Below are 27,774 nucleotides of genomic sequence, written 5' to 3'. Positions count from 1 at the left end.
GCCAAAGGTCGTTTTATTTTTTTGGCTAGCTGCCCAATATACCAAATATATATATATATTGCGCATACGCCGCATGGTTCAATGCAGTTACAAATAATTTTATTTGCAATTTCGTCGCTCGCTCTGTCTCACTCACTCTCTATTTCTGGCTCGCTTAATCAGCTGAAGTGCCCGCCACAGGCCAAATAAAAGGAGAGAATGAAGAAGAAAATAAAAAGAAAAGATATTTAGAAGACCATTGCCCCATTCTCAGAGCATTCGCTCAGCGCAATATTGATGTATGAAATTTCATGAAATTTTATGAAATTTATGCGATGGTCGCCACACGAGTTGTGTGCATAAAATAGACGGCACATCTTTCGCACATTTCATAGCGCACACAGCCAAAGGGGGTGGGGGGGTTGGTGGGTGTTGGAATTGTGGATACTGTGGATAACTGGCCGCGTCGCATTGCAGATGAAACCATTTTTGAAGGCAACGACTGCGAGGCGACTCCCGAATGGCGCGTGAGCAAATTAATTTTCATCGCTCAAAAAAAAAAAAACATAAAAATATGTAGTTAGAGAGCATTTGTCAGGGGTGCATGACTAAGAGAAACTCTATATAAATTTGAGAAAATTTAAAATTATGGACACGAACATATCATATATGCATTGATTTTCGGTTGATTCTGGCAATTGTAACTTTTTATTCAGAAGACAAATTTGTATATATATGTATATAAGCATGTGTGACTTGCTCAGCCATACTCACAACTGTCAATAGATAAATAAATATAGTTTATTATTTAATCATGTAGTCAAAAAAATGAAATGTGCAAATATGCATTCAACTGTTGCCATAGTAAATTATGGGCTTCCGTTTTCTGCAAATATCGCCAAACCGTTTTCGACATATTTGCAGGGTGTAGGAGCACACACACTCTGAAAGTATAGTCAGTGGAGAAATGGGTGCATGGCGTAAATGATATGGCGGACAGTAGAGCTCTTAGCTGGAGTCCCAGCCCGGAGGCCGGTTCCTGTGCCGCATCCCGTTCGCTGAGGCCAAAACCCGCACGGGTTTCGTCTCTCTCAATGAATTATGAATTCGTTTTGTGTGCAGCAAAACTTTTTTCAGCCATTTCCTGCGCCTTCCGATGTTTTTTTTTTTTGTATATTTTTTTGTTATTTTTTGGTTTTGTCTCTCCCTCTTAAGTTAGTGGCTCGTTTTTATTTTGCGGCTGGCAAGAATTATGTGCCAAATGTTCTTAGCCATGTTTTGGCTTTGGCTTTACTGCTGTTGTTGTTGCTTTTGGCATATTTTAGAGAACTGGCGACAGTGCCGGAAAATTAATATTTGTTCAAGTGGATTTTTTGGCTGTTTTTTTTTTACTTTTTGTAGCTAGGAAAAAAAAAAGTTGATGACAAACTGCGCGAAATTCGTTCGCTTTATTCGCTGTCATTTATCCTGAAGTTTTTAAGTTGTTTTTTGCATGCGACAAGAGTTTAGCGGGTATTACGTGGAACTCAGTCGGCAGAGTTAAGTGCGAGATAACTGTGAAAAATAGAGCAACTAATTTGAGTTCTTTTTTTTTCTTGGGACATTTAAGGCTATAAAGAGATTATCATAAGGGTTTAAAAGAGCATGACTAAACTTAAAAATATAAAAAGTAAATATATGGAAAGTTAGATAAAATTATCAATATATTTATGAATATACATATGCCAATGTGTTTCAACAAAATTTGCATGAATTTCATACATGTTTGCACAAACAAATTGAATGAACTCATTTATGAGTCGCAAATTGATTTTCATGCAAAATATTTGCATAAAACTTTGTGACAGCCAATCGGCTTGCATAACAATTTCAACTCTTTTTTCCCAACGTACTTCTCTAACTGTCAGGCTATTTAAGTCTAAGCATTTAGCATATTACATTGTCAGCACGAAGAAGTTCACAATTGGCAGTGCTGGAAAAACTTTCAATTCCGACTGCAACTGACAGTTTACATTTTAACAATATCAAGCTAGCTTTCTGTCTCTCTCTCTCTCTCTTTCTATTTCCCTCTCTGTCTCGCTTTTTCTCTTTTCAACTAAATCCAAACCTTTTGCTCCTTGTGATATTGCAAATATTGAAAAAACGTACTTGGACAAAACTGTTCGCTATTCAAAAACAATTGACAGTTGCTGGACTTTTTAGTTTGCTCAGCAACCCTCTGCAGCTCGTAAAGAAGTCCTGTAACCCCCTTTCACTCCCGTACGTCGGTAATTGCAACTGCTCCGCTTATGGCATTGTTTTCGGGTTTCTTATGCAAAACTTGTGTAGAAAATGTAACAACTTTTGATAGTCAATATGCATAAGCCTCATGCTCGGTCTGAGTTCAAGTGTCCTGCCACGACAGCTCTTGCCCATAAAAGCCTAGCACACGTCCATCAACATCCCAACATATAACACGTTCCCCCACCGAAAGGCAATTTAGAAAGTTTAGCATTTGCATTTGTTATACGCTTTTGCATTGCCTGCAGCTGCTGCCATTTTGTCATTTGCTTACACAAAAACATACAAACAAATACATAAACATATATGCAGACATGCACTTGTGTATTTATCGTTTTGCATACGCATTATTTATGAGATCCGTATGCAGCATTAAGTGGACCTCTTGGCTGACCAGCCTGTCAAACATGGACAGGACAGGACTCTGCCCATCCAACGTCCCCTTATTCCTGTAGAGCGGTTAGCGATTAGCATGCAAAATGTCTGGGTTTATTGTTTTAGCAAAACTAATTAGTTTGATCAGAAATTGAAACTCAAAAGACGCATCCATTTCCCTATTTGGCCATTCCAACTGAATTTGAATTTGATTTGCAGACTCCTTGCTTGATTTGGTCTCAAAATGTACCAAATTTAAACTGTTATGAACTGCAGTGGGCTTCCTAATTCTGAAATAGATAATGATCAAAGATATGAGACTATGGCACATAATTAGTAAGTTATTAAGCATTGATTAATGTAGCTTAATAGCTTTTGTGTGTCAAAAATAGCTTTCAAGCATAATTATTTCTGAAGCATACACAAAAGGATAGATTAATGGGATATGTTTGTAGTTTAATGTATCATATTTAGTGTATGTAGGATTAATATTATATTTAAGAGGTGGAAATCAAATAATAATAAATATACTTATATAATGTAATTTGCAATTAGCCAATAAGTAAATTTCTTAATAATTGCGAATTAATCTGAACTCTTTGTCTCTCTATCTTTTCTCCCTTACACAGGCCGTCTTGCCACCGCAATAAGAAGGAACCGCAACAATAGCAAAGAGCTACTAAGCACTGCCATCTAAAAAAAAACTGCATCAAACTGCGATTGAATTCAGAAAATATAATTGCAGCCAAGCAAGAAGAACAAGTAACAATTATATTGCGCAATATATAAAAAATATACATAAAAACATAGCATATAAATAAATATGTGTGTATATACATTTAACTAGACAAAAGAAATTTTACAAAACAGACAAAACAGTGGAACAGCGGAGAAAGTATTTTCCTGCGAAGAACAAATTATATAAAATAATAATTTACAAGGCTCCCAAGCTCGCACATGGACAAGAAAATGCACCAAACCCGAAGCTGAAGTGAAAAACTTAAACTATAAGAAGAAAAAAAAAACAAAAAAAACAAAATACACACACACACTCTTTGGGTTGTAAAGACAAACAAAGAAAGTAAAGTTGATAAGAAAGCAGAAAACATAAAAATAATATTGCAGCTAAAGGCAAACAATAAAACGTATACTCGCCATATTGAAAAATACAAATAAAAGCAAAAAACAAGTTGAGCATTTTTGTAAAATTAAGAGGTATTAAGCTAAGTTGCAGCAGCAACAACAACACACAACAAAAAACAAAACAAAACAAAAAACAAAACCAACTTGAAGTAGAGACAATGCAAGCCACAAAAAGGGAAATTAGAAAAAGAAATTGCAAGCAGTAACAGGAAAAAAGGAGGAAAAAGGACTAAAACAAATATACGCAACGTCAACAGCAAACACCGAAAGAGACTATGAAAAATGCGCAACTGAAGCTGAGTGAAGTTGATGATGATGAGCTGTGGCTGCAACAGCAACAGCAACGGCAACAGCAGCAACAAGCAGAGCTACATCAGCGGCAGCAACTAGCTTTTAGATTAGCACACAACAGCAACAAACTTACCCAACAGCAACTAAAGAGCTTAAGTACAATACACCAAAGCAACAACAGCACAGTAGCAGCAGAAAGAGCAATAGCCATACAGCATGTAGTCAGCGTTTCCAACGATAGCGCTCAGCAATATGTTGAAAGCGCCTTGCAACAGCAACAGCAACAGCAGCACAAGCAACAGCTAGACAGCAACATGTTGTCAGCCGACAGCAATCAAGCAACAAAAACAAACATAAGACTGTGCGCACGCAAGCGACAAAGATTACGTCGGCGGCGAAAAAGAAAACCAATTGCAGCAAAAGCAGCAGCAACATTTAGCAATAGCAACAGCAATCAAAGCGGCGCAGCAGCAACAACATATTTTTCAGAACGCACCACTGAGAACAACAGCAACAACAGCGTCAAACTATTTAATGGCCTCTGGCCCGTTAGCATTGGCATTGCATTGCAAATGTTGCTGCCGGCACTGAGGCTCTTGCGAATGCAGCAGGAACACCGAGCAGCAACTGTGCTCAGAGCTATTGCTAAAAGCACCACCGCCATCATTTCCTATGCAAAAGCCATTGTGCTGCAGTTATTCCTCAGTTGGAAATGCAACAGCAATAGCAACAGCAACAATAGCAGCAGCAGCAGCAACAGCAGCAATAACAACCACATCAACTGCAGCTGCATCAGGAGCAACCATTTCAACAACGGACTTAAAAAACACTCATGGATATTTTTATTGATATATTTGAATTTATCTGCTGAAGGTAAGTGTATACCTTTGAAAACAATTATCCGATTATGAAAACCCTTCACACGAACAACACTTGAGCGACAACAGCAACCGCTTGTCTGTTGTTGCGAGTGTGGTTGGAATTGTTGTTACCGCAACCACTTGGCAGCAAACTGTTGCCGCACAAGTCGTCGCATTGTTTAGCTGCACGCCAGCAGCACCGGCAGCAGCAGCAACTTCATAATGCACGCCGGCAACATATTGTCACTTTGACACATAAAACCACTCAAGGGTGGGCATATTTTCCTTTCTTTTTCTGTGGGGGCGTGTTTGTTAGTTGTGACATTTACGACAGCTTCAAGTGAAGCATGCCGACAACAACAACAAGCAACAGCAACAGACCCGACCTCAGCCTCAGACACAACCTCATCCGCTGCCGCTTGGCTGTCTATGGCACTTGAAAGCGTCTGCGCCTAGGGCTGCTTTTTTATTTTTTCCTATGTATTTGTTGTAGGTTTTGTAACTGTTGTTGTTTTTGTGTTCAACACTAAAATGTGGGAAGCCGCATAAGGAGAGCGGTTGAGCGGCTACCACCTGATTTAATTGTGCAGACAGTTCAAATCGCTTAAAAGTATGCGAAATATAATCTTAAAGCAATTAAAATTCTCGTAAAGATGTATTAAAAATGAATGAACTTGAATGTCCATTGTCCATCACTAAACACATCATCTAACAAAAGAAGTCTGACGCACAATACTTGCAAAAAGACAATACTGTGATTGTATACAGAAGAAAAATATAAATAAATATCTAAAAAAATTTTGATCGATATCGATTTTGTGATCACCAACTTAAAGAAGACAAAAAAAGAGATCAATCGTTGCGATTATCGTAAAGTTAGCTGACGTGTTTTAGAAATAAATATAATTTAGTTTTGACTGCCACAATAAGTTATAATATATTCAACTTAACATAAACAAAAGTATTATTATTACAAGTATTATTTTTTAAACAAATTGAATATATTACAAATAAAATATTAAGTCATTTTGTAATGACAATTTTAAATAACTATTTGGCCAATCAGTTCGATTTGTTTTTTTGATAGATAGGAAATTTAAAATTTAAAATTTCAATATTATTATTCTCTTGAACCATGTTATGTGAAACTTAACTCCAAAAATATTCATGGCAAAGATATTTCCAGCATATTTTGTACGCATTACAATTTGCCTGCAGGATGCTTATCTATTTTTGGACTTTCTGTGCAATGTGCAGCTTGGGAAAATGCTTGTTATGGATTTTTTAGCAGCTAGCAAATTCTTTGCCATGACAACAATATCTTTAATGCAGCGAGGCGTATTGATGGGGATTGTGATATGTGGTACGTGGTCGGGGTAGGTTATAAATATATTGCTTGAGAGTGCAGCTGACGCCTGCCTGCCTGCCACTTACACATATTGGGGTTATTAATGGGCACATAAGCGCTTAGGTAAAGTAAGTGAGGTGGATGGCAGCAATTGTTGCAAGCTGTAGCCATGTTGATTTTCCAACATCACCCCCCTCTCTCCTCCGGGAGCACAAACCCTTGCACATTCGCGTTGAATAAGTCGTTGGGCTTTGCGTGTCGCGGTTGTTGCCAGCAATGAAAACATATGACCACACTCACATAAACTCATCATCTGTATGTGCTTGTTTATTGGAGTATGTGTGTGTGTGTGTGTGTGTGTGGGAGTGGGGCAACGTCTTTGTCTCTGCAGTCGAAGTTCTCGTTGTTGCCCCCTAGCCCGCCCTCTGTCTGTTGCCCGGTTTGGTCGAGTTCATGTTTCATGCAGTCAACGTTGCTGTTGCTGCTGTCGCTATTCCTGTTACTGTCGCTGTCGCTGTCGGTGTCCATGTGTGCGTGTGTGCGTGTGTGCGTGTGTGCATGTGTGCATGTTTATGATTTTATGGCAGCACTTCCGTTTCCGTTATGCCATATTGTAATACTATATGTGTAAGAGTGTACCCTCCAACCCTGCTGCCTCGCAACGCTGCCAACGATAATCAGATTTAAACTTTGCACAACGTCAACCTCGCTTACATCGCTGCATATGCAGCTATACTTAATGTATGTGCGTTTGTGTGCATATGTGTGTGTGTGTGTGTATGTACAGTTGTGTGTCAGTTGCCCTATGACATCGTTCATACGCCCCGTTGGCCAGCCAAGTGCCCCTGTTATGACGCTTATTGCTACGGAAAGCTTTTTGGCATGCTTCAAGACTTTTTAGACTTTTTGGCCATTTGACTGACGCATAAGGCGACCAAGTTCATTTTAATGCCTCTTGTTTCTTTTTGTCGCTGCTGCCGCTGACTAACGAGCTGCTGAGGCCAAAGCAAACCGAGAGTGAGAGAGAGTGAGAGAGAGAGAGAGAGGAGTGAGAGTAGGGGAAATCGTTAGCTTTTAAAAATATATAAGTTGTGATGGACTTATGGCACATGCATATGCAGTGAAAGGCACAACGAAAAAGAAAAGAGAAAGGAAAGAAGGGCAAGGGTTTTACGTTGAGCTTAATTTAATAATTGAGTTCGGAGTACAGAACAAACTCAAGTGACGTGGAGTGGAAAGTGCTTACTTTGCGGAATCATGTCATAAAATGTATAAAGCTGAAAATTGCGATGCTGACAGTTGAGTAACACTGACACATTTTAAAAGTTTTGCTTTAAATTAAACACCTTTTTGTATGTCTTAATAAAGGCCTTTTTTATTTTGGTTTTATTATTATTTATCTTATTTGCTAATAATTTCTGTATTTTCATGCAGCAAATAATTTGCAATAGCTTCTGCAGCATAAGAATGCAGCATTCTAAGAATAGTATACTGGTTAAATAATGTATGACTTTGGTAAATGATATACACATATTTTCATTTGCAAATATCTTTCTTTTCCATTACCTAACCCACTGCAAATTGCTCGCTGCCTGCCATTGGGCGGGCTTATTCATTTTTCAAGCAAGTGTACGAAACAGCATGCGCTTTTCAAATGCCATTCCGTTTGAGAGCATAGTATCAATCTATATTCGTTTCAGTCCACTCCCTCTAAATGTCATATGCTTTTTGCCATCATTAGCTAAAGGGTTACACAAGAAAGAAAAACAGAATGTCATGCCTGCCATTTGCAATAGTATACACACATGCACACACATTTGTATATATGTATATGTCTACAAAGATATGGGCCCATCGTGCTGCACAAACAAGCTACACACACACACACACACACACACACACACACACACACAGTCACATTCACTCTCAACTGGCGCACAATGATGCTGTGGCAGACGTAACTTTTTTGTGCCTGAAATCAATCATCAAATGTGATAGCATTCATAATTTCAATAGTGGACACAGGCATTTGATTGATGGGCCCCGCCCAGGAATCTGCCAATCTTCGCCCAACACTTTACAGCATATGCTGCCTGCCATACCTCCCCCCGCGCACACACATACAATACGAACATCCCCCATCCCATAACCCTCTGTTGTCTTTCGATTTGTAGCCATTTTTGAGTCTCGTTTCGTCTCAGGTTACGCTCTAAAAAGGAAAAACTCAAAAAAAAAAAAAAACAAAGAGCTCGTCATAAGCAATTAAATACTCTGCTCTTTTGCTAGGTTTATACAATTAGGGTATAATCTGTATTGGTGTTGGGCCATCCTTGGCTAGCTGGTGGAATTTTTATTGCATAAATTAAGCTTTGAATGGTTAAGCGTCACCTTGACGCTATTAAAATGCTCAGCTCTCAGGTTGCTCTCTCTCTTTTTCTCACTTTTTCTCTATCTCGCTCCATCGTTTTCTTTTTTTTTCGTTTTCTCCGAGTCTTTTCATACAAAGCTATTAGCAGGTGGCGTTGCCCCGCTGAGCTGTGTGCCGGTTGCGCCACATGGTTGCTCAGACAGGCCATCAAGACTAACGAGTCGAGCTGTGACCCGGCGGCCCTCCTGCCTCCCTCGCCCTTTCTCTCTCTGTCTGCCCCTCTTGCTTAACCATTTGCTCACTCCTTTTGTATCGGTTTTTAGCAGCTTAAGTGGTTTGGCGCCGCGTCAGTTTTCATTTCGCTTTCAATTTTTAATATCGACGGACAGCACGAGTGCCAAATGGCAAAACTGCTTACTCTCTCTCCCTCACTTTTTGTATAGTGACTTGAGGTGGGCTCCCTTAACTAAGTGATTACATTTGTAGATAGTCCAGCTTTTAGTATTAGGCATAACATTTGTATCATACAAATTTGAGTATATAAATTAGTTTGAATTATTGTTGTTAAAGTTTATTACATCGAATGTTTTTCTATTTTTATTTTCCACATCGAAATTTAAGAAATGTTTTTAAAATTAATTTGAATTTGATAAAAGTCAACAATATATTTCAATGATATTAACAGAATTTGATTTGAAGAATTCAACTAAAAGCCTAAGTGCAAAAGTGGTATTTTTCTAAATAATCCAACTTTTTAACCAACATTAACATTATAATGATTTTACAATAATATTAGTTATTTAATCTATCATTTAATAAGTATTTTTTTATACGTTTTGTATAAGCAAGAGTATTACATGAGCGTCTTTCCAAATCTTGTTTTATTTATTTACATTTCCTTTTTGGCGGTTGGGTGTTGTTGTTGTTTTGGCTATTATTGCCGTTTGTTGTAGGCGGCTGCATTTTGTAACCATTTTTGTTGTGTTTTATTTTGTGTTGTTGTGCACATTAAATTGGCTTGTGCTTTGTGGCCGTGAGCTAGGCAACTGACTTGGGCTCATCCTTAGTCCCCGTTTGGTCTGCTGGCCAACCGCGCAGCTGTTGCAGCATTTCTTTTGTTGTTTTTGTGCGACTTCGGTGGCTTTGTGAAATAGCAATTACTTTTTCATGCTTCACTGCAATAAAATTGCAATTTTATGCGGCCTGCCGCCAAACAAGCGAAGCAAAAACACCAACAAACAACAAAACGAGGAGCCGTAAGAGACCAAGTCGCCGAACGAAAGTGCAGCTATTGAAAAGGCATTTCAAAATGGCCACAATTTATGGTGGCAACTGCCTGGGCAGACAGTCGCTGCCAAAAGTTAAGGCCACAACATAGGCCATGACTAGAGCATTTAACTGTCGCTGTCATGTGAGTCCTTAATGGTTGTGAATAGAGTCTAGTAAATATATTTATATAGCTAGAAATGAGTCAATCAAAGTTGTGGAGGTTTCAATTTCAATTGCACTTGTCTTAAATTTAAACTCGTATGGGATTTATGTAGCGATTTAATGAATTGTACTAAAATTGCATTTGAATTTTTAATTTATATTTGAACAATATGGATTTATTACGCTGATATGTTCCAAAACTTTTTAAGGCTCATATGAATAGCAAGTAACGTTCAAATTGTCGTAGAACTTCATTTCCTTTGCTCAAGTATTGATTTAAGATATTCCAAATCTTAACCATTCAATTATTAGCTCTCGTAAGCTGTGTCTCCCGTAGAGAGTGCTTGTCAATTGTAGTTTGGTATTTTATTTTGGATAAAGTCCTCTTTGCTTGACCTGCTCGTCTTTGCTTGAAATTAAAGTAAAAAATAATTTAATCCAAGCGTTCGCCTGCATATTCATTAGTTTTACTTCCTGTTGAGAGCTCGAAAATGTATTTTGTGTCTTCTTCGTTTTTTGCCGGCTCCAAAACAATGCAAATAAAAAATGTAACAAACAAGAGTCTCAGCCGTAAAAGTATATTTTAAATATACAATGCACTTTCATCCTGTTGCTCGACTCTGTTGCCCTCTCTCCCTTTTTCCCTCTTCTAGCCTCCATCTCTTTTGCGTAGCTTGTTCTATTTGTTTTATTATTACATTCATTTTGACACTTCATCAGACGTTGGCCCTGTTTTTTTTTCCTACTGCTGCTCCTGTTTGCTTTGTGCTCTGATGTCAATGCTTTGCCTTAAAGGCTTAGCAGCCATGCCCCAGCACCCCAGCACCCCTCCCCCAACTGCCCACCTCCTCCTTCATTGTCAGCCAGCTGTGCTCGTTAGCTGCGACGCTTGCGGGCGCTGCATTTTGTTTAAGAATTTTTAATTTTAAATGCAACGCAAACGCGCAAAAAAATGAGAAAGAAATGAAATATGCAAACGTGCTAGAAAGTGAAATAAAAGAATTTTCCCCCTTTTCCACAGCAGGGGCACACTCTGCGAGCTGCCTGGCAAAAGACTAAAGGCGAATTAAAATTAACAACAAAAAAAAAAAGGGCGAATTTATGTGCATAATTTTTGAGGTGTTCATTTTGTATGTAAATCTTGTGCTATTACATTTAAATGGTGTGTGCTAAGAATATGAATTTAATATTTTTTAGAGGAACTCAAAGTGGTGTGCATAGTTTTCAATATAAATATTTATATATCTAAATATGAACATTTTATTGAAAATGATGAAGAGAACTTTGTTCAATTTAGATATAAATAATGAAATTTGTCCCTTAATTTCATTTTCTATTGAGGTAATCATCACCATTTTATTTAAGCATTTAATATTACCATTATTTTATATTCTTTAAGAGCTGAAGCAACACATACCAAACTATAAGATAATAAATATTTCTCTAGAGCACTTCATTATTTTTCGTATACATTAAAAAACTCAAACCCAAGCCGGCAACTCTATTTAATGACCACTTTACTCGTAGTTAAAAACGTTCTGATTTCGAAACTGCATCATAATCAAGAGCTGCAGCTACTGAGCCCTCTCAGCAATGTGCACCGTAATCAATATGCCATTATCAAACTTCAGATTAACTACTCAACCAGCTCACGAAAATCCAGCAGACTGCATATTAAGACTCCCTCTCTCTCTATTTTCCCTTAAACCCAGACACACACTCATACTGACAAGCGCCACAAGTGGCAATCATTAAAAATAAATTCTGCAGCAATCGCTGCCTCAATTTTCGCTGCAATTTTTCATGGCACCATTGCAGCTGCACTTGCCTCATTCCACAAATGCTCGACACTGAATGCTACTTAGTGCCACAAATTCCCAATGTGTGTCAAAGAAAAAAAAAAATGTGAAGAAGGAAACTTCAGATCGCAAACTGCAAAGAACTCTTAAGAAATTATCAAATTGGATGTAGGGAAAAGGGAAAGACAGAGAGAGAGAGAGAGAGAGAGAGGATTAAGGGCTGAACTACATGCCTCCTCTGTGTCATTTCTCGTTTTCCTGTTCGCTTTCTGTTGCATGCATAAATAATTCGACGATAACGACGGCAGACAAATAACGAGGCGTATGAGTGTTTTTTTCTCGCCCTCTATTCGTGAGTCTGTAATTGTGTGTGTAGGTTCAGGTGTGTGCGTGTGTGTTTCGGAGCCAATTTATTATCGCCAAGAAAGCGAACAGTCGTTCAAGCAGCCGAGCAGGCAGGCAGGCTGGCGGGCAAGCAAGAAAATTTGTATGTTAAAAACTTTTGGCTCAATAAAAGTTTGCCTTTGTTATGCACAAGCCAGAACAATAGGGAGACAGTTGGGGCAGCAAGAGAAGACTGAGACATATGGTGAACAAAAAGCGCAAAAAGTTTCCCTGCGCAGCCCGTATGCTTGCCAAATAGTAGTAACGGGAAGGGAGGGAGGACCAGGAGCAGAATCAGTTGGACAAGTTGCAAACCAAACCAAAAACTCGTAAACTTTTGCATATCAATAAATTTCAGTAGCTAGTCATCCCTTGGCCCCCTTCTCCGTATTCTCCGTGCTTGCCGTCTCTTGTTCCATTTGCCGCACGAATTATTGATGTTGATTTGCGGTGCTTTTGTGAAATGGCAAGCACTTGCAGCTATATAACCTTTGCCCCCATATCTATTGCGCACAACTTACCCCGCCCCTCCATGCACACAGCCCGCCCTTATCAACATTGTTGAATCATTGTAAGTGCTGCATTCGAAACTTGTGTGGAAACTAATTTTCATCTTTTATCTAATACATTTCTTGTTTTTCTTTCCATTGCAGTTTGCTTAGCAGGATATCATGAAAAGAGACTGTTACATGATCTATTGGATCCTTATAATACACTAGAACGTCCGGTTCTCAACGAATCGGACCCGTTACAATTAAGCTTTGGTTTAACATTAATGCAAATTATCGATGTGGTAAGTACAACACAACATTTCCTCTTCTAAAATTCTTATTAAATGTTATGAAAACTATCATGTAATAATAAAATACTATAATGAAATAGGAATCCAGTTCACAAAAGTTGTCAGAATTTGCTTTAGAAGCATCGGTTTTATATTGGTATATTGGTATCCTAAGAGTATCGCATTCATTGGAATTACAAATTTAATTCCCATGGCCAATCTGCATTTATTTTTGCAGTGGATGCGATTATAAATTCAACTTAAAGTGAAAGTTTGCCGTAAAAAATGTAAACGAAGGTGACAAAAACTGATGACACCATTTCTGTGCGACGTGCATGAAAAGTGAATTGCCAAGAAAGTGAAATTTTAATTATTTGCTTATGTGTCTGTGTGTGTGTGTGTGTGTGGATGGATGTGTGTGTGTGTGTTCCCTGAATGACAGCTTGGCTTGAGTTCTCTTCTGGCTGCCTGGCCTGGATGTAGACAGGACGCACACATCCTGCCAGCCCGACTGCCAGGCGACTGTCGAGCAAATTACATGCAACGTCATGTGGCGTGTGGCATTTGCCTCATTCGCACCTTTTGCAAAATAGTGGGCGGGTTAGCAGTAACAGGGACCGAGCATATGTGGAATTGCATGTTGCATTCATTGGGGCAAAGTTTTTGTTGCGTTGAGGGCAGCAAAAGGTGGATACATTTGTACATATATCAGAGTTAGAGCGAAGCGTTTGCTTTTGTTAGTGGGACAACCTCAATTCATATTAGATTTCTATGTGTGTGTGCGTGAGTATCTGTGTGTGTGTGTGTGTGTATGTGAGCATGTGTGTGCAACTGTGTGTGGATGAGTTGTTTGTTGCCTGTCCGCTTGCCAGCCTACCAGGCTCGAGTCCCGTGCAAAGTTGGGATTCAACTAAAAATGGAGCGCTCAAACAAAAGAAACTGCGCCTGAAAGCCTGAAAGTCCGTCAAAGGAGTGGGCCCCGGGAAGAGTGGTGGTTGTGGGGAGCATGGAATTGAGGCAGAGTGGTAGTATATTTGTTGCTCTGGGCATTAAACAGGCCTAGGACTGCGCATTCACTGGCGCGCGCTAAAAGTCGCACACTGCACAAAATGCTGCAAAGCTTTCACAATACACTCACAAATACACTCACACGCATGTGGCATGCAAATAAAAATGAATAAATAAAATTTGCACATGTGTTGTTCACACCTGCCCGCTAAAACACACATAAAAGTGCGAGCAGCGAGAGTTGTGTGCTCCAAGTTGTTGTTAGTGCTGTTGTTGTGATTGTTGTTGCTGCTGCTGTTGCTGCTGCTGCTGCTGCTCCTGCTGCTGCAAAATGAAGTAGAAAACGAATGCGGTACAATGCTTTGGCCAGTCCTTTTTGCTATACCCTGTAGCCATTACTTGGAAGGGGTTTCATAAAGTTAGACAAGAAGACACCATAAAGTATCGATGTATGGTTGTCTGTCCCACTTAAAGCAGGATGAAATCTACATAAATTTAGAAATACCAATTAAATCAAATGAGCTACTAGCTTATAAGCGTATTTCCGTATTTATGATCATATCTGGAACAGGATCTTCATTTATAAGAGTGATATGGAACAGAATTTACGTATTTAAGAGTGATACTACAAATTTGGCATGAAGGCTCTTATAAAGCGTATACAGAGATAGATATGGCTGATATGTATATATTAGATATTACAAAACAAATTGAGAGACTATTTTCAATGCAATACTTCTCACAAAACTTATTTAACAATCTATTTTTCATAGTCTGGAGTAGAGGGGAAAAGTATTTTAGCTTTTTTTGGTATGTTAGAACCGAGTACAGGGTATCTTCTGCTGAGGCACTCTCGAGTTCAGCACTCTTACTCGATTGTTAGTTGTTGTTGTTGCTAATTTTGTTGCTGTTGCGCAAAAATTGCTGGCAGTAAAAACTGCAGCACGCACACTCGAAACGCAGCAGTAACAACAACACCAGCAGCACCACCAACAACAGCAATTACAGTCTGGTGCTGTGCAAGGCATAAAAATGCGAAAATCGGGTCATTTTGTTATAGTAGAGCTGGTTGGGGTGTTAACGCTGCCATCAGTTACCCTGTAAAGCTACATGGAGTGAGGCAGGTTAGGGGAGTGCAGCGGGATTTGTTGCTGTTGTTGTTGTTGTTGCTTCTTGCTGCTGCTGTTGGCTCAATCGTAAAGTTTATGTGGTGTGCAAAGTGTCAGCTCGTCATCTCAAAGTATGTGGCTGACTGGATAAGATGGTTGGATGTAGGAGGGAACTCTTCTTAAAAAAGTTTTTATTTAAGCAATAAGTTGCGAATTGCTTAGATGTGGCACAGTGCATGTAAATACCTTCGCTTATGTGACCACAATTAAAGCAAGCAATCAATGTGGCAAGTTCTTAAGTGCTGCCATAAGCGATTTGATCATTAACATTTCGAACACAGCATGTGATTCTTGAATCACCAGGTGGTCAAAGTCAAAGCAATGACAATTGTTATAAGCCATTTTGGGTAAGGATGAGTGGCTCCTATTATAAAGCTAAGCTCTTAATATTAGAGACAGTTGAGAAATACATAATATATATAAAATATATTGGTATTTTATTTTGATTCAACTATCGAGAAATATGTAGTTATTTATTTTGAGTTTAGAGAGAAGAAAATATATTTATAAATATGCAGTTGATTTGAACTTATAATAACATCTTTACACCCACACACCAATAGTTCAAACTTTGCAATTTCCACTCGAAGAAAATAGTATTTTCTAATTTTCCCATTTCTGTTCTCTCGCACTCTATCCGACCAGGTCTTTTTCCAACTGAGCTGCCAATGCCATTACGTTGCCCCCAGAGATATTGAGGCATTTGACACTCGCAATATTTTAACTGTTAACTACACTTGCAGCTGCATTTGCATATTTTATGTGCACGCTACTCTGATGCTAAGGGGTTACGGGGTTGAGTGTGGGGTGTAGGGGCGTAGGGGCGTAGCTACTGGTCTCCAAGCAATTTTAAGATTTAACACCTGACAGCTGCCGCTGCCGCTGCCGCTCCTGCTGCTGCAACTTCTGCTGTTGGCAGCTCTGGGCTGTGAGGGCATGGGAAGGCCAATGCAGTTGCTGGCAAAGGCCAAGCATCACTGTCCCAAGAGCAGCTTCAATTCAAAGCAGTTTCAAAGAGAGAATAGAGAATGAGAGAGAGAGAGGGGGAAAACTGTTTGTGTGAGTGAGTGTGTAAAGCACCATAAATTCAACTGTTTATCAGCAAGACAGTCAACGCGTCTTATCTGTCAAGTTGCCAAGTGATTAAGCTTTAAGGATGTCAGCGCACGACTTTTAAGCGAGCGTGCCAAACAATTGATTATGCTCTTAGCTGGAGGTCCTCGATGCGTATCTAACGCTAGACAATGATTATTCTATGATATGCATTTTAATCGTTGGTGATTTATATAAGTATCTCGTGGCAGCAACCAGAAGCATATGCCATAATTGCGCCCGTGGGAGGTCAACTGTAAAAGGACATGAGTATGCGGCAAAAACGAAATACAGCAGCAAAACAAAACATAACGCAAGGCAAGCAATCCCACATATCTCTCTCTCTCTCTCTTTCAATCTCTGTCTCGCTCTTTCTCTCTGTTTGTGTGTTTATCTCACAATGTGTGTGCGGCACAGCTGAAAATTGCATTTGAATAAGTCACAATTTATGCGTCACATTGTGCTACAAATGCATCTCTATATGCACACTAGAGTTGAGAGTTTTTCATGCTTTCGTGCGTGACACGAACTACTTACTCGACAATAAAGAAAATAGAATAATAGAAAATATTAGTTTTATTTTTATTTTTTTTGCTATACTTTTCTGAAGTCTTTGCTTTCACCTGAAAGCCAGGATTGACATACTTTAAAAGAGAACTGTTAAATATAAGTATGTTTTTCAGTAAAAAATTGAAAATCTCAAAAAATCACAAAATTATTTTCGATCTCATATTGTGAAAACAAAATGGAAAACAAACAAAAATATTTATTTAGATACAACATGTTAGTGTGATGTGTCACTTATCCGCAATTTGAGTCTGTTATTCGTGTTGTATCGCAAAAAATCAGACACGCGTTCATATCTAATCAACACACACACACACACACACACACATACATTCACTTATACAAACGCCTAACGAGCTGTGCAAACAATGCAGATGTAGGGAACGTCGCCGTTGCCCTGAAAAGTATGCTATGTATTTATGCTGCACACCTTTGTTTACCTGTTTCTCAAATTAGAATGTTATCACGTTGCAGTTTTGCTTATAGCTGGCTTCTGGTTCCTGCTTGTATTCCTGCCTCTATTCCAGCCATTATTCGACCCTGCCCCTTCTCCTTTCATGTCCATTTGCAATGTTCGCCTAATTCCAAACTGCCGTCAATTCTGTCTTCGTTTTCGTTCCGTGGCTCAAAAGGGCCACCAGATGCTTTTCTAAGCGCTCACTGCATGCATTTCATCAACTTAAACAGGACACCTCAAACACACACACACACACACGCACACACACAGGCATCTAGACACGCACATGCTTGGCATAGTTTGCAGCATTTTCAATGCATGTGGCTTGGGTTTCGTTCATTCGGTTCGTCGGAAGCTTCAGCAGCTCTTTCTCCTGCTGCAGTCACTTTCCCTTTGATTGATGTTCTTGCATGTGCGAATGACTGCAACTCGAGTGCTCCTGTATATATACATGTTTATATCTCTATGTGTGTGTGCTTAGGTCCTCGCGCTTTCAAAGGTAAAAACTTGTTAAATGAGCACACATATACAGGACAACTGTTGGCCTGTCCAGAGCATTGCTCAATATCCTATGCAAGTCTTGTTTTTTATTTTTATGTGTATTTCTGTGCACCGAAATGGGAACAGCACTTCGACAACAAATGATACAACTTCACCTAAAATGGCATACCGTTTGGAAGGCTTAAAATGATCTCAGCACTGCGTATGCGAAATGCTTTTTTAAGCATCCATGGAAATGGGAGCCTATGAAAAAAACCATAATCTTAAGATTCTATTGAAAAACTGTATTCATTTAGTAAGTTATATGGGAAAGATGTTCAAGACAGAAGTTTCTACAAAACTACTTAAAACTTGATAAATAACTTATCCATTCAATTTGTCATTTCTTTGCTCAGAATTTAAAATTTTAATTGATCACGAATAAACTCTGGGTTCATTATTTGTGGCATCGTTAATGGTTTTATTTTCCGCTGATTTACTTGAAATGCTTGTCACGAGGCAAACAAGAAGTATTAGTGGAAGAATAAGATATATAGTTTAGCAGCAAATCCTGCCAACAAATGGCTGTAATTGTCATTAAAGTCATTTCAATTCTATCTCGCTGGATGCTTGGCCCCGAATTGATGGGCCTTATGGGCCACAATGGCATTTTGGTTTAGTAGCTAAGCCAGTGGCGCTGGCTGAACATTACGTAAGCACTTCAGAATGGAAGTCAAGTTGTCGAAAGTCCTTGAAAAACAAACCAGTGACAAGCTTGCTTGCCTGCTTGTATGTGTGTGTGTGTGTGTGCGTGTGTGTGTTTGTCTGATGATAAAAGCGCAATTTAATTAACTGAACGCGAGCGATGCGCGGTATCAGATACAAACACAAATACAGATACAGATACATCGCGCTTTGCATTGCCTTTTGTCTTTGGCCTCGCTCGATATCGAGTTAATAGCGAGTATGTATATAAATTGTATATGTATATTTTATACACACATACATAAACATATGTATAGGTATATGTTTAATATGTGTGCCTCCTTGCAAATATTTGCCGGCAGCTGTCATTTTGATAATGGAGTTTCAAATGTTTGCTATTCATGCTCATAAACACATGTTGGTAAGCCTCTGTGCCATGAGCCTAATCCAGGCATCCCTTCCCCTCACTCCGCCTCTTCGAATTCTCGTTTTCTTGCCCTGCTCTTTTGCTTTCCACTAGGCAACAATGTTTGCCTTCGATGAGAGCGGCCCTATAGCCACAGCCAACCCACACAACAGACCTACACGCACGCACACATCAGCACACACACACTCGCTTATTGTTACCCTTAAAATATGCAAAGGGGCCACGCCTCTTCCAACCGCCCACATTTTGATTTAATTGCATTTTGAAAGCGCAAGTAGCACGCAGCCAAACTTCTCTCGTTCTCATATCTGCAATGAAGTCAATTAATTCTCTCCACTAAAAACACTCAATAGTTTCTTAATTAAGTGAAAAATTCATCTCGATCTTCAGCTTGAAACTATTTGTCGACTTAAAAAATGTAAATAGTTCTTGTGCAAGAGTTTGTTCCAGTCAAAAAATATATTTTCTTTATTGTTAAGCAAAGTGGTTAATTTATGAAAACTTAATACTTAATATATATAAATATATATCTATCCAAAATATTCCGAAACTTTTTTATCGATGGATTATTTTAAGTAAATTAATTATATTTAATAATTCTTTCCTTTAATATCTGCATACAATATTTTCTATAATTTTCTATATTGTGAGATAGAAATTTCATACCAAAAAAATATTGAAAGATAAGATAAACATATTACTTTGCCCTTGTCAACAATAATCAACTCCTCTCAGAAATTAATGGGTATTTAAGCAATTTTCCATTCAATTTGAGTTATAAAATAGAGGAAATGAGAATAACTAAATAAATACATTTTGGAAACTGCGGTAATCACAGAATGACAAATGAAAGACAATAATGAAAATCCATTCAAAAAAGAGCAGAAGATTTCACGAAGAATATAAAAAGCTGCAGAGTGCCAGAAAAAAGAAGACAGCTCCCTGGCGCATTAATTAAAAGGCGCAGACAAAGCGCCCCGCAGATTAATTGGCGTCAATGACCAGCAGACAAACAGAAAGTGCAAGCAAGTGTGAGAGAGCGAGAGATAAGGCGAGTAAATGACAAGGACGAAAAGTGATTAAATAGACAGCGTCAATGGAGCAGGAGCAGGCCAGTCAACAAAAGGGACCAGCGTGGCATATCAACGGATATCAGCGAAAATGAGTAATGAACTCGAGTAAGGAGCAAGCAGCAAGCAGCAAGTAGCAAGGAGTGAAATTTTGCTCCCTTTTTTTTAGTGCTCAGAATAATAAGAAACTAGGCCTGCTTGCGTGGGAAATGTGGGGAATGCGCCACTTTTTCTGCTACACTTTTTTATTTTTTTGTTGCTTTTTAATTCCCCGAACGCGCCGCATGTCAATGAACTGCTGCAGTTGAAGTGTGCGTTAGCTTAAATATGTGTGTGCGTGTGTGGGGAATATATGCAAATTATACGCCTGCCGAAAACTTGTCTTTGGGCAGCGGGTGGCGCCGCCCTGGCAACGCCAAGTTGCCTGTAATAATTTTGCCGTTTGCTGTTTTATTTTTTTCTTTTGCTGCTCATTTAAAATTCAACAACTGCCGCTTCTGCTTTTTCCATACAGAAATAGTAGGAATCAGACACCGGCGGAGATATGTAGAGAGTGATAGAGAGACAGAGAGAGAGAGAGAGAGAGAGGGAGGGAGAGAGAGAGAGAGTGCGAATGTTTTATACACGCTCGTACTTTCTGAATTGGAATAAGCCTCGTTTATGTTACGTCTGTTGCTCAGTGCGCGACTCCATTACACAAAAACACCATCAACCCATTTGCCTCGCTTATTCTGGCTGCTGCTGTTTGCATGCATGCAGCAGCAACAACTTTAATAGCAACCACATCGACTGCAGGAGGCCACCGAAGGCGACGACAAATACGCGCCACAAATTCTGTGGCTACCATTTTTGCATTCGTCTGACTCTACTTTTTTCTCTCTTCGCACACGAAATCTTTCTGCCACGCCCACGTTTTTATTTTAATTAAACTTGAATCAGTCTTTTTTATTTCACTCTTTTTTGTTGGTTTCTCTGCATTCAGCTTTATAATTGTGTTGAAGTTTTGCCGCAACTGCAAATGAATATGTGCATGGAAATACGATTTAAATTAGAGAGGGGTGCTCTGGTAGAGTTGGTGGTTGCGGTTAGGGACCAATGCACAGATAGTTAGGTCAGTTGCTTTGTAAAAAAAAAAAGAATACAGAAGAGCGAGCCGTTAATGAAGCAAACATTTGAATTTGCATTAAAACTTCTTTCAATTCCGTGATTTCATATCGAGGGCCTTTTCGAACATCTCCTAGGTAGGTATTTTTTTAATATATTTTTTTACTTAAACGATAAATAGGAACGCTTAACTCGACAATGAATAGAAAACTAATTGACTTTGGTTAGCTCTTCAGTTATAAAGTGGAATACTGGCAAAGCACTTCAGTAATCCCTATAAGAGTTTGCACTAAATACCGCAAAATTGCGCGACTGCAACAATCTGCCAAATTGGTTAACCATAAAGCCAATTATGCGACTTTCGCGCGCACCGCCCCTGCCGTAATAACCCACCATCCGTAACGCACAAAAACCAATTTTCCGTAGTAATTTGTAGAAAAACGAATTTGATTAGGTTGAAGCTGGACATACAAACACACACACACACACACACAAGGGAGAGGAAACATCGACAAAAAGCATGGCATACTTTTCAGCAATTCAGTTTGTCGAGCAGCTAGTAGAGAGCGGAGTTGCAAGCGCGGTTGTGGGTACATAAAGTGAGTGAAATGGAAACTGCAGTCAAGTGCAATAATGTAATGGCTATATTTGGAGCCGGACAGAGCGAGAGAGTGAGTGAGAGAGCGAGTATTTTGCTATGACCGCAATATTACGTGTGCTGTGTACAGTCCTTGCCGCATCCTGAATTGAAAGCAACTCTGTTAGCCGCATCTTTTGCTTTTATTTGCTAGATGTTCGATTTTGCTAGCTCGAACAAAATAAAATGAAATCAAGCAAACAAAAAAGAAGAACTTATTGACGGTCGCAGTTGGACTCGTCCACGAGGCCGACTGGCGGTCGCGCAGGACCTATTTGGCCTGGCCATTGCTCCATTTCATTTTACCGCATTTCTGTCGCAATTTTCCTGCCCAACTTGTGTTGTAGTTGCTATTTCTTGAGCTGGAGCTTGGCGCATTTTCTGATTGCACTTGCAACTTGCACACAGTTCATTCCCGGAAATTGTTCGGTCAAAATATTTGTGCAATGCCAGGCACGGCTTACACTACACATTCATGCCAGTGCCACTTCATGTAGCTCCCTTTCATCTCCAGTCCCCTTAAGCGACCAGAGATTTGGTTTTTGCCATTTTTCAGTGCTATGCGCATGGTCATGAATATTTCAGGCATTTAATTGTAAATTACACATACGCCCTGTGTGCGCGTTATGCATTTTTTACTATTGTTTGCCAGTTGTTGTCGTTGCTGTTTGTTATTGCTGTTGCTGTTGTTGCTGTGGTAGTTGTAGTTGGCTTTATTGTAATGCTCGGATTTGGTTATTGGGCCACGTGCCTAGGGAAAAAGCGTTTGCTGGGTTTGGTTAGCGCGCACTTAAAAATTTAACTCGCTTGATTAAAGTTCTTGTAAATTGAAATGGTTTCGCGTGTCGCTTGCTGCCGCCTTTCAATTATGCAATAGTTTGACGGCTAATGGAAAAGCCTGTGAAAGTTCATATAGCTCAAGGGGACTTACCATAAAAATTTGTTTTTTTTTCTATGGGCTAACCAAATTGTTCTATAAGCATTTAAACATCACAAAAGCATGCAATGTTTTAAATTATATATATTTAGGAGTATGAAATGTTCATAGGAATATACTGCGAAATTATATAAAAATAATGCTATAATTTAGTTTTATATCCCTATTTCATTTATTTATTAAGAATTTATCTGATTATCAGTCCAACATTTTTATTAAAAATGGTATGTGAAAAAATTTGTCATGAGCATTTTTTTTTTGCGGTTTGGCTTCTGTCATAATCGTCAAATTGAGTATGAAATCGTGTTATTTGGTTGTGTTGTATTTAAATATTGTTTTGTATTTTATTAACAGGACGAGAAAAATCAATTGCTGGTCACGAATGTGTGGCTAAAACTGGAGTGGAATGATATGAATTTGCGCTGGAATACCTCCGATTATGGTGGCGTTAAGGATCTGCGCATACCGCCGCATCGCATCTGGAAGCCGGATGTGCTCATGTACAACAGCGCCGACGAGGGCTTCGACGGGACCTACCAGACCAATGTGGTGGTGCGGAATAACGGCTCCTGCCTATACGTGCCGCCGGGCATCTTTAAATCGACATGCAAGATAGACATCACGTGGTTTCCGTTCGATGATCAGCGCTGCGAGATGAAATTCGGCAGTTGGACCTATGATGGATTTCAGGTTTGGTTCAGTCGCCCGAGTATGCAAAAGAGCAAGGCAACCAGGGAGTACACAGCTCGTAGTTGTTATGCTTATACAAATTTGTTTTGCGAATATTTTATGATTTCATTAGTTTTGATTTCTCATTGAGAAGAAGAATATGAAGAAGAAGAAGGTGGAGAAGGCGGAGCGATATATATTTATATTATTCTACCCTCTCCCCATTGTAACTAAAGCTGGATTTGCAATTACAAGATGAAACTGGCGGTGATATCAGCAGTTACGTGCTCAACGGCGAGTGGGAACTACTGGGTGAGTAAGCCAATGCCAGAACCAAGAACCAAGTACCAAAAACAACTATAATGCTATGGAGCGGGCTGTGCTTACTTTAAGTAACTCACGTACTCTCTCTCACTATATATATATCTATATCTCTGTCGCTCTCTTTCACTCTGTGTCTCAGACAAATGAAACGAAAACATACACATTAGAAATATTGAGAAATGACTGCCAGAGCATTGGCATTGTCATCGTTTATATAGTACATATCTATATATTTATATATGTATGTATATATCTATGTGCGTGAGTGCGTGTCTACGCGAAACGCGTTTGGCCAGCAAAAAATATACAAAAAAAAAAAACAAAAAAAACAGCAAAGACAAAGAAAACTTGTTTTTCATCTTTCTCTCGCAAAGATGTTTTCATAAGAACACACAATGGCTTTGCCTTAAGCCTTAAAGCCTTCAAGTATTTGTACTTTTTCCTATGCTAGTCTATAGCTTAGTCATTTGGAATGAAAAAAAATAAACATGGCATAAAAATTTCTCACTCAACTCTCTAAACTGAAGCAGGGTTCAGGTTGCGAGCTAAAGTTCCGAACTCGTTCCGTTCGAAACTAATACTGTTTTAAAACGGCGTTCTGCTCAACAATTGATTATATGGCCAGTGTTGGTAAGTCTGTAAACCAGCTTAGGCCATTGTAATCAATCGTCTGTTGGGAGCGTTTTCCATCACTGTTGCTCATACATATATTAATTTATCATCATCTCTCCCTAATTACATATAAGGACATATATATTTCGAGGCCAATGAATACGGAATGAAGTATGGCACCTAATGAACCCTGTTAACACTAAACTAAAACTATACTTCTTATATCTCTACTTTTATACTGTTTTACACTCAAAATACTACACGCTTATCCAGTGTTCTCCCACTCACTTACTCTATCAACAAAAAACTCTATCAAAAAAAAAAATAAAAAAAAACTATCATCAATCTTGGGCGCTTTAACTTTTCAAGTCCGAAATAGCCGCGTAAACGTTTCGTTTACCTTATGTATATTAAAAGCAATACTATTATTAAGTACCTGCCAGCGGTGTAGCATAGTTTTAGGTTTAGCTTATGCTTATGCTAGTCTAAAATGTGCTGCCCCGATTGGTGCGTACCTCAAAGATAATTTATCATGACAAGCAAGAGGTAAGGCCCGGCCCATGTATGCAACCCTTAGACATTTTCTAAAGTCAATCGCTCACTCTATCTCTCTCTCTACTATTACTAACAACGCTCTTATGGCATGTTGAAGAGTTAAAGACTCGCAGATGAGAACTCTATTTTATGATTATAATGAATGCTGCCTAGAAATAATGTTGTACATAAAAAAAAAAAAACATAAATTGCATTTTGTTTAGCTATTAAGTAAAGCCAAAAAAACGGATGAGCAAAAATTAAACAGCGTCCATTCTCTTTAGTACACATTTTTTTAAACCAAATTAAACAAATTTTAAAATATAGTTCTTTATTTAATATTCATTACAAATATTAATAGAAAAACTTGATAATATACTTTTAACTTACTTCACAAATCCCTTTATTGTTCTTGCCAAATTTTTGCTCTGCTTTTAGTTTTGACATAACTTTTGATTACTTTTCTAAATGAGGAATATATTTTCAAATCGTTGAACTGCATCAACTTTAAACACCAAGTAGAAATTACTCTGCAGAAGGAAGAAGATAGCAAAATTACAAAAAAATACTGTTAGAAATTAAAGTAAAGAAAAATTGAGACTTGCACACAAAAGCGTAAATTGCACATTTCCGCATAAAGTGCTAAAACAGACAAATGCGCGACTTCCCCACACAAGCAGCTATCTTTCAACCAACACAGCACCACATAGAACTGAACTTTTGTCTAAAATACCCTCACATACATACTCAGACACACGCACACATGATAGAAAAATAGATTTGGCTCCTTAGTTCGCTACAACCACTCACCCAAACCAATTAAGAAATTAAAAGACAAATACAAATACATCCCAACCAACACTCACAGTCAGCACTATAAATTAGTAGTTGCACACAATCACACACACACATACACAAGCCAGAAAAGAAAAAGTTCTCTACTCAACACTGGCCACAAAAGTTCACAACACACAAAAGTGCTGAGAAAGTTTGTGCAACAAATTTTATTTCTGCTCGCCTCCGTTGTTTTGTTTTCACTTTTGCTGCATTACTTAGTTACGTTTCTTTTAAATTTTTGTTTGCTTTTCATGATTTCATTTGGCATTTGTCTTATATATATATAAATATATATATATATTGTTTTATTTGCTGCGTAATTTTCCGGGTTTTTTCTTAAGTTGTTGACTGCTTTTTTTGAGCATCGCTTTTCAATCGCCTTTGGCTGCCAGCTTATGCAAATAATTTGAAGCAGTTTTCTCAGCACTGAAAGAGCGCAAATGTTGGCTGGGTAATTTTTAAATACTTATCAAGACGGTTTTGTGCGCTCTCTGTGTAATCCCTCTCGTAATCTAGGGCTGAGTTGAGCCCACAATTTAGTCAGCACTTCACAAACGGCAAATGGTTTTAGCCAAAAGTTTGCAATGTGTATATGAGACTAGATAAGGTTTGCTAGGGAATATATGATAAAAGACAGTCTAAACACACTTCATATGGTAAAGAAACCTGCTGAAGTACTGAAAACACTTTATACATAACACTTACAATACATATTATAATAGAAATTCTAACTAGAGGTACCGTGCAAGTCCATCAAACTTGTCTAGAAATCAACCCTTAACCACTGTATTTAACCTTTTGCATTTTCTTTAACTAACTTGGTAGTTTAAAACTCAAGCAAATATGGCAAAAGTTTTAGAAACATGTTTGTCTCGGCGCTTACTTCAAATTAGTTGCTCGTAGGCAAATAAAACTTTTGCTGAAACTACAGTTACGCATATAAGTATCTCCCCATCCCCACAGGCGCCAACATACTGAACTTTTCGACTACACTTAGAGAAGCCACAGCATGTACACAAAAGCCACTGTATTCATACTCAATGCATATATATCATTTCGTACTCTCTTATAAGCTATTACCTATTCATAATCACATACACAGAAACATACACACACACACACCCTTCAACTTTAAACGCTTCACTTTACTCAACTTTCTTAACGCTTTTCAAAACTACTCTCAACACTCTACTTACTCTTTCTCTCTACTAAAGTACTTACTTACTCTCTTGCCTGTATGCCATGCTCGCAACATATAGCATAGACATAAAGCTCTGACAAAGGCCCAAGTAAAAGCTGACACAAATACGAAAGAAATTAATATGCTCTATTTTGAAAATATTTATTTCGAATTTGATACTAATGTGTTGATCATTTGCTTAACCAATAACCCATCCAATAGGTGTGCCTGGCAAACGTAATGAGATCTACTACAACTGCTGCCCGGAACCGTATATAGACATCACATTTGCCATTATCATACGACGACGAACACTGTACTATTTTTTTAATCTGATTATACCCTGTGTGCTGATTGCATCTATGGCTCTCCTCGGCTTCACCCTGCCACCGGATTCGGGTGAAAAGTTATCGCTAGGTAAGTATTTATATTAAAGAATTTTAAGAATTTCTCTGAGCGTCCGATCCACGGTTTCAATTGTTGACGCCAATATAGTTGAGAAAATTAAATCTTGAATAGTTTATTAAATTAATATGAATTTGCACTTTTACTACAAAAACAACTTGGGAAGTGGCAGAAGTTTAAGTGGCGATTCAAAAGTATTTGCCAAGTACTTTTTTACAATAATGACAGCCGCCAACTCGAATCTAAAATTGAGTAAAAAATCACCCTTCGCTGTTGATGACGAGCCGCGACTCGACGAGTTTCGAGGCTGGCTGACGTCGCACATTAAACGCAATGATGATGGGGCAAGATGAGATGACGCCACTGCCACGGCAAGCTGTTAGGCTGTCGAACAAACTATTGAACTTATAATGTAACCATGACTGGGTAGTAAAAGTGGGCGTGCAGAGTGTGAGTTGTGCTTAGCCTCGCCTCAAAATGTTCCCCACATAAATTGTGGGTGGTTGGTTAAAGCATAGAAG

General features: G+C 38.6%; 2 protein-coding genes and 1 long non-coding RNA gene across 3 annotated transcripts in view; all 3 read left to right on the top strand.

Annotated features, from left to right (window-relative positions):
- Positions 1 to 3,434, top strand: part of LOC116805304 — a 28,057-nt gene extending 24,623 nt beyond the window's left edge. The window contains exon 4 of the long non-coding RNA XR_004365111.2: positions 3,264 to 3,434. This is a non-coding gene — a long non-coding RNA (uncharacterized LOC116805304). The remainder of the gene's footprint in view (positions 1 to 3,263) is intronic.
- Positions 3,435 to 3,874: 440 nt separating this feature from the next.
- Positions 3,875 to 4,570, top strand: LOC122322462 (regulatory protein zeste-like). Its single transcript, XM_043214740.1, has 2 exons — positions 3,875 to 4,513; positions 4,558 to 4,570. The coding sequence occupies exons 1-2, from the start codon at positions 4,053 to 4,055 to the stop codon at positions 4,568 to 4,570; spliced, it is 474 nt and encodes a 157-aa protein (XP_043070675.1). The 5' UTR covers positions 3,875 to 4,052.
- LOC6562564 (neuronal acetylcholine receptor subunit alpha-7) overlaps positions 4,559 to 27,774 on the top strand; it is a 31,784-nt gene continuing 8,568 nt past the window's right edge. Inside the window, exons 1-5 of the mRNA XM_001988347.3 lie at positions 4,559 to 4,941; positions 12,912 to 13,051; positions 23,047 to 23,382; positions 23,598 to 23,673; positions 27,071 to 27,265. Of these exons, the coding sequence (XP_001988383.2) occupies positions 4,641 to 4,941; positions 12,912 to 13,051; positions 23,047 to 23,382; positions 23,598 to 23,673; positions 27,071 to 27,265 (1,048 nt within the window). The 5' untranslated portion in view covers positions 4,559 to 4,640. The remainder of the gene's footprint in view (positions 4,942 to 12,911; positions 13,052 to 23,046; positions 23,383 to 23,597; positions 23,674 to 27,070; positions 27,266 to 27,774) is intronic.

This window comes from Drosophila grimshawi, unplaced genomic scaffold (genome assembly GCF_018153295.1).
Source record: "Drosophila grimshawi isolate 15287-2541.00 unplaced genomic scaffold, ASM1815329v1 contig_1377, whole genome shotgun sequence".
Classification (NCBI taxonomy): domain Eukaryota; kingdom Metazoa; phylum Arthropoda; class Insecta; order Diptera; family Drosophilidae; genus Drosophila; species Drosophila grimshawi.
Note: the sequence above shows the minus strand (reverse complement) of the source record. Positions and strands in the feature narration are given on the sequence as shown.

Coding starts and splice junctions, on each gene's coding strand:
- LOC122322462 (XM_043214740.1), top strand. CDS start 4,053: ATGAAAAATGCGCAACTGAAGCTGAGTGAAGTTGATGATGATGAGCTG.